Consider the following 7,500-nt stretch of genomic DNA (forward strand, 5'->3'; position numbering starts at 1 on the left):
GTGCTGTGCAGGGAGGCGGAGTTCCTCAAAATCAAAGTCCCCACCAAGACGGTAAGACATTTTGACCACCACCACCGTTCCGTGACCGCTATAGCGGGACAATAATGGGCCGCCGTGTCGCCACAGCGCTACGAGCTGAAGGAGGAAGGTGCGTTCAGCAGCAGCGTGAGCAGCGTGTGGAGGAAACTGAAGCAGCCTTTCCAGCCCAAAGTGCCGCATCAGGACCACGGGGCCACAAAGTTCCTCACACACTGCTTCTCCAGGGAAAGGCTCCACCTGTGAGGCCGGAGCACACACAATGTCTTTGTCTGTTCAGAGAACTGGCACAAACACGAGTGCAGAGCAAGAATATACTTCTGCACTGAAAGCTCCGATTAATGCCAGATCAAACAGCTGTGGCTGTAGGCAACCGCCTAATTATTATTATTTTTTTTAGCTTAATTCCAAGTGTGAGGAACAACGCTGTTATATGATAATGACATTACTAATACTTTTACTAGTAATGAGGAATCTCATTACGGTATTTCCTTGAATTGCCGCCGGGTATATAGTATGCGCCTGACTAGAATTACTGCCGGGTCAAACTCGTTTGGCAAAATAATTAGCGCATGCTTAGTGTTACCACCATCTCAGGATTAACACCGGGTCAAACTCGTTTGACAAAATATTATTTTTATTAGCGCATGTTTAGAATTCCCACAGGGTCAAACTCGTCACGTCACGAGTGACACTTCACCTGTCACCATTTTCAAAATGGAGGAGACTGATTTCAATCATTTGAAATCGCATAAAGGGAAGAATATTAAGAGCTATTCAGTAGGATTTAAGGTCCAAGCTATTGAATATGCTAAAAAGAACAGTAAACAGCTATGTTTTATTAATATACCGTAGCTGCGTGTGTCAAATATGAGTCACTAAATGACTCCCGCCTCCTGGTGGTAGAGGGCGCTAGTGATCCTTCTTGCGACTACTCGGCTGCAGAAGAAGTGACAACAAGCAGCGATCCTTTATTTTTTCCTCTCGCTTGCACTTTTAAGATGGGGGATTACATATCTAAAATAAGACAGTTTTCTAAACTGGACTTTCAATCGAAGCAGGACGTAATAAAGGAAGATCTCCATCGAGACAGAGAGACTTTTAAAACTGAAGAAAGATAAGGAAGACTTCTATAAACAAGTTATCGATGCTTTTGATCAGAAGGAGCTGCGCATGGACTTCATTCATAAGTAAATGTAAGACCATAATAAAGTTTTTTTTTTTTTTTTTAAATGTGCTTTTCATGATGGTATCCTTACGTCACACTCAAATTTTTAAGCGCAGGCCTAAATTTACCGCATGCCGTTGGTAAGTGCCGGAGTGAGAAGAGGTTTTAAAATAATTAGCGCCCCGGCGGCGATTCAAGGAAATACGGCAATCACTTTCATGTGTACATTTGCTGTAACGTGGAACGCTCATTTTGATGTGGTTTTATGTCAACAAGACAGGGTCAGAAGAATAGCAAGTTCAAAGCAGGACAAATCATTTATCTAATAAAAACTCCCAAGCAGCACCACACTAAAATAAACTTGAAACCAAATAGACCGAGGCAACATCACACAGCGAACAACACACTACTTTGAGGGAATAATGATCAACACTCCCGTAATCCGACAATACCCCGTTTGTAGAGAAGAAGACATCGAAGTACTTTCAGTCTTTTTATTAACTAGCGCTAACACGATCCCTTGAAAGATTCAACAGTTTCAGTACTTGCCCACAAAGTGCGAGTCGGATTTCACAAACATTTAGCAACAGGCTCTGCCTTTCAAAGGCACACACTCTGCTCTCATGAAACATCTCAACTGCTTATGTCCGATATTTAAAGTTGTTTTTTTTTTGTAATGCAATCATCCAAGTTTTGTCATTATTCCCCACATTTGTGCACTTTAACCTGATGATGTCATGCCTTGTTCTTAGGTACAACATCACATCGAAAGACACGTTCTTCGACAACGCCACAAGGGGTCGGATCGTAAGTGTGACATCTAGAGGTGGGGAAAAATGATCGCTTCTCCGATGCGTCTCGATTAGAACCTGGACTTTTCTGAAAGGATGGACACATGTCAAATTATATGTTCAAATAATGAGGACGTTCCTAAAATACAGCATGAATGTTAATGTTCTGCGAACGTTTGCTTCGATCTGACAATGGGAGAACCATTAGCTAACATTCTTGTAATGTTTTATGTTAGCGCCGATACACACGGAAGAGGCAGAAGATGAACATGCTACATATATATATATATATATATATATATATATTAGGGCTGGGCAACGATTAAAAATTTTAATCGAAGTTAATCGCACTATTTCTCCGATTAATCGCGATTAACTGCATTGTATACGCAAAGCCCAATAATGAATTCAAAAGTAGTGTGTAGTGCACCTTTATTGGAATATTCTCCCACATGAACAAAAGCGCCAAAACATTTGTTGTGCAAACACAATTTAAATCAGTCCTTGTTAAACAGTAGCAGTTAAATAGCATATTTTGTGAAAATCAACTCAAAAAATGTAAATACAAACATTTAAGCTTATTGCCACTGCCAGGGTATTTAAGTTATCCTGTTTGTTATGGAAAATAAATATAATCTACATACAAATCTCTGAGCCACAATCATAACATCTGAACAGGCAATTTCTGAGGTAACAGCAGAAACATTTTTTTTATCAGGGATCTTATGTTTAAAAAACCTATATTATAGGTAGTGGGCTGTTTTAGGGAATTTTTGATGAAATTATCCGTAGTAGCAATATTAATAATGTTGTGTTTATTCTGCGTAGTGGACTTAAAATAATTATGACCATATCTAGGAATTGATATGATGGGAATTTTCCGATTGTTTGCTTGGTGCTTTGATAAACTGAACGCATATACATGGTACTATATTGTGATGTTATGAGCCAGGGAAAAAAAGAACTACCCTACCCAGCATGCAACAGGAGTGCCGAGCATGCGCGGTAGCCCGGTATAAGTTGTGTCGCCATGACGGCATCTTGTATGTTGTGATATGCACGCTCTGAAAGCAAACGTTAAGAACTCAGCCAACACTCCTGGTCTGCATTATTCATAAATAGACAGACAACACATATACTCCGCTGCTTCACAGGCCGCTGGATGTAGCCGGCAAAGTATTCCCATGCTGGCTAGCCGGTCTAGCAAGCACGCGTCATTCAGTCCGAAACGGCCCGATCTATCCACATCCAGAATTGTCTGGCGGTCGTAAGTGATCCCGGAGTGACCACGCTGTAAGCCAGCCATGAAATTTGCAGAATTGTCCGGTATTTTTGCCAAATGTTCCATCTTTACCAAGAGCCCCTCGACGCCGAAGAATATCCGGCCGACGTTAACAAAATAAAAGCATGTAAACAGCATACGCAAATGTGCGATAAAATAATTGTCGGCGTTAATAGATTGATGAGTTAACTCGTAATTAACGCATTAATTTGCCCACCCCTAATATATATATATATATAAAATTAAGGTTTCTGTGTTTTATCCGTTATACAGTGCTCTATACTGGGGTATTGGAAAAGGAAACCTGCGAAACACGCTGTTTTTTCCTGACCTAACGTGTGTTTGTGTGTGTGTATATATATATATATATATATATATATATATATATATATATATATATATATATATATATATATATATCCATGCTGTATGCACTAACAAAATGGGAAACAACGCAACACTGCCTACGTCAATCGCCAAAGGAGGAGGAGCCTTGTAGATATAAAAATGTTCATGTAAATTAAATGAAATACATTTCAAATATTTAATAATAATAGAAAATATATTAACATTATGCAATTTAATAATATACAATGTAATAATTAAAGATCTACAACTAACCAATTTATAATTGAATTGGAGGCCCTGAATTGTAATCACGGATGGGTACTGTTCACATTCGAACTGATCCGGTACGGATTCGTGATACCTGGGAATCAATGTCGGTACTTAACGGTACAAACCTTTGGTACATTCGTTCGTTAATTAATATAAATATTTTTTTTTACTAATAAAAGAAAAATTGTACTGCAACTTTTAACAATGACCTGATTATGCCAGGTCATTAATAATAACATAGAGTTGCATAATCCAAGACACTTAAATGGCAGTAGTTTATAGTGTTGTTTCATTTGTCGCGCCCTATAAAGTGTTAATGCTGTAATTGTTGTACCTATTACGCACCAGCTTTTTTTATTGTAGCTTGCATCTTAGTTGTAGTCTTTATCAACACATTAGAAGGCGTGAACATCGCCATGTAAAAGTGCTAATGTTCATCATTAGCATGTCAATGTATGTTAGCATCAAGATAGTGCATTTTTTTGGAAAAGTGGTACTTCACTTTACTTACTTTGGAGCGTTTGCTTCAATTTCTTTGTTGGCGTTGAATTTACCTCGAGGTAATTTGGCTCTCAGTGCTGCTGGAGTGAAGAGCCGAGACATGGCACTGTTAGATTTTACGTGAATCGATGCCCGGTAGGACCGGCGGGTGCGAATAAAGCACCGGATCCAGTAGACGTCCCTAATTATAATTAGAATGGAATGTTTAGGTGGCAAGCTTCCTGTGTCCTGCCTAAAGGTGTGTTCTTTCTTCTCAGGTGTACGAGATCCTGAGAAGGACAATCTGCGCGCGAAGCTGTCAAACAATCGGTAAGACCTGCTTCTAATACCCTTCCAGTAAATCAGGGGTCAGCAACCTTTTTGAGACCAAGAGCTACTTCTTGGGTACTGATTCATGCCAAGGGCTACCAGTTTGATACACACTTCAATAAATTGCCAGAAATAGCCAAGTTGCCAAATTTACCTTTAACTCTATGTTATTATTAACTCTACATGGCCCTAAAGCTGACCAACACGCCGGATTGTAGTCAGCTGGAGGCGTGTCTTAATGAAATTAAACAATGGATATCCGCTAACTTTTTGCAACTCAACGCCAAAAAAACGGAAATGCTGATTATCGGTCCTGCTGGACACCGACCTCTATTTAATAATACAACTCTAACATTTGACAACCAAACAATTAAACAAGGCGACACGGTAAAGAATCTGGGTATTATCTTCGACCCAACTCTCTCCTTTGAGGCACACATTAAAAGCGTTACTAAAACGGCCTTCTTTCATCTTCGTAATATCGCTAAAATTCGCTCCATTCTGTCCTGTGTATCGGCTGGGGACATCTCTGCGCTGCTGATCCGCCTCCGCTTGGGATGGTTTCCTGCTGGCTCCGCTGTGAACGGGACTCTCGCTGCTGTGTTGGATCCGCTTTGGACTGGTCTCTCGCGACTGTGTTGGATCCATTATGGATTGAACTTTCACAGTATCATGTTAGACCCGCTCGACATCCATTGCTTTCCTCCTCTCCAAGGTTCTCATAGTCATTATTGTCACCGACGTCCCACTGGGTGTGAGTTTTCCTTGCCCTTATATGGGCCTACCGAGGATGTCGTAGTGGTTTGTGCAGCCCTTTGAGACACTAGTGATTTAGGGCTATATAAGTAAACATTGATTGATTGATTGATTGATTATTAATAAAACTAGCTAATTGGAATCTTTTGGAAAAAATTTTAAAAATAATTTATGGAACATCATTAGTATTTTTTCCTGATATAGTTACATTTTAAATGTTGATGACATGTTTTACATAGGTTAAAATCCAATCTGCACTTTGTTAGAATATATAACAAATTGGACCAAGCTATATTTCTAACAAAGACCAATTATTATTTCTTCTAGATTTTCCAGAACAAAAATTTTAAAAGAAATTCAAAAGACTTTGAAATAAGATTTAAAATTGATTCTACAGATTTGACGGAATATTTTTTTTTAATTTTAATCATAATAAGTTTGAAGAAATATTTCACAAATATTCTTCATCGAAAAAGCAGAAGCTAAAATGAATTAAATTAAAATGTATTTATCATTCTTTACAATAAAAAAAATAAAATTACTTGAACATTGATTTAAATTGTCAGCAAAGAAGAGGAAGGAATTTAAAAGGTAAAAAGGTATATGTGTTTAAAAATCATAAAAGCATTTTTAAGGTTGTATTTTTTCTCTAAAATTGTCTTTTTGAAAGTTTATAAGAAGCAAAGTAAAAAAATAAATGAATTTATTTAAACAAGCGAAGACCAAGTCTTTAAAACATTTTCTTGGATTTTCAAATTCTATTTGAGTTTTGTCTCTCTTAGAATTAAAAATGTCCGGCAAAGTGAGACCAGCTTGCTAGTAAATAAATACAATTTTAAAAAATAGAGGCAGCTCACTGGTAAGTGCTGCTATTTGAGCTATTTTTAGAACTCATCTGGTCCTTACGGGCGACCCAGTGCCCGCGTTGGTGACCCCTGCAGCAAAATGCTCCTGAGAGCCGGTCTCCCGTCCAAAGGCAAAACCTAGTAACTCACTTCTAGCTGATATTGAGAAAACAAAGGAAACCAATCTATCTTGATGCTGTCTTACAAAGATCTACAAAGTCATCAAACGTGTAGATGTTTTCTCGAACTTTCATTTTCTTGCCGATTGAGCCATGGATTGAATCTGCTCTCATGAACGTGTGCCCTTCCTCCAGATATTTGATCACAATCTCGGATGGGCCCCATTCTGCGTTTGCACATTGTCCAGTTTTTATTTGGACCTCCACAGTTATCTGCCCAAAAGAGTATGCAAGGGGAAGAATCAAGAACAATATATTTAATGAAGGTGCTTGCAACGTCCTGGGCCAATCTTCCAAATATCCCCTCCTGCCATAATATCACATAATCAGCTTGACCGTCGGCGCCCATTAGTGCAAATGTCTCGTTAAAAACAATAAGGCGACTGACAAAGAAGCTCCGATTGGTCCCTTGAGATACTAGGTTTTTCTGTTGTATCTACGCGGTTATGTGGTAGTTGCTAGATCCTGCCATGCGCGTAACAGCTTACTTACGGAACAAATGACAATATCGCATACACTGATGTAAAGCATATCACCTAGGAACTCCAAAATTATTATCAGCTCAGTTTTTGACCAAAATTACTGGGTTTTGCCTTTGGACGGGATAGGTGCCCTCTGCAGTTGGTCATGGTGCATTTAAACCAGGGGTGCCCACACTTTTTCTGCAGGCGAGCTACTTTTCAATTGACCAACTCGAGGGGATCTACCTCATTTATATATATCATTTATATTTATTTATTTATGAAAGAGACATTTTTGTAAACAAGTTAAATGTGTTTAATGATAATACAAGCATGTGTAACACATATAGATGTCTTTCTTTCACAAAGACAAGAATATAAGTTGGTGTATTACCTGATTCTGATGACTTGCATTGATTGGAATCAGACAGTAATGAGGATAACGCCCACATTTTCAAATGGAGGAGAAAAAAAGTTGTCCTTTCTGTACAATACAACATGAAAGTGGTTGGTTTTTGGCATTTAATTCATCCAGCTTCTATACACTTTACAAG

At 38.6% G+C, this 7,500-nt stretch overlaps 1 protein-coding gene across 2 annotated transcripts in view; it reads left to right on the forward strand.

Annotated features, from left to right (window-relative positions):
- Positions 1-7,500, forward strand: part of ano2b (anoctamin 2b) — a 176,693-nt gene that overhangs the window by 79,023 nt on the left and 90,170 nt on the right. For both annotated transcript variants that reach the window (XM_061914224.1, XM_061914225.1), the window contains exons 4-7: positions 1-51; positions 127-278; positions 1,957-2,011; positions 4,654-4,705. The exon at positions 1-51 is cut by the window's left edge and continues 48 nt beyond it. In XM_061914224.1, coding sequence (XP_061770208.1) covers positions 1-51; positions 127-278; positions 1,957-2,011; positions 4,654-4,705 — 310 coding nt within the window. The remainder of the gene's footprint in view (positions 52-126; positions 279-1,956; positions 2,012-4,653; positions 4,706-7,500) is intronic.

Source organism: Nerophis ophidion, linkage group LG10 (assembly GCF_033978795.1).
Source record: "Nerophis ophidion isolate RoL-2023_Sa linkage group LG10, RoL_Noph_v1.0, whole genome shotgun sequence".
NCBI lineage: Eukaryota > Metazoa > Chordata > Actinopteri > Syngnathiformes > Syngnathidae > Nerophis > Nerophis ophidion.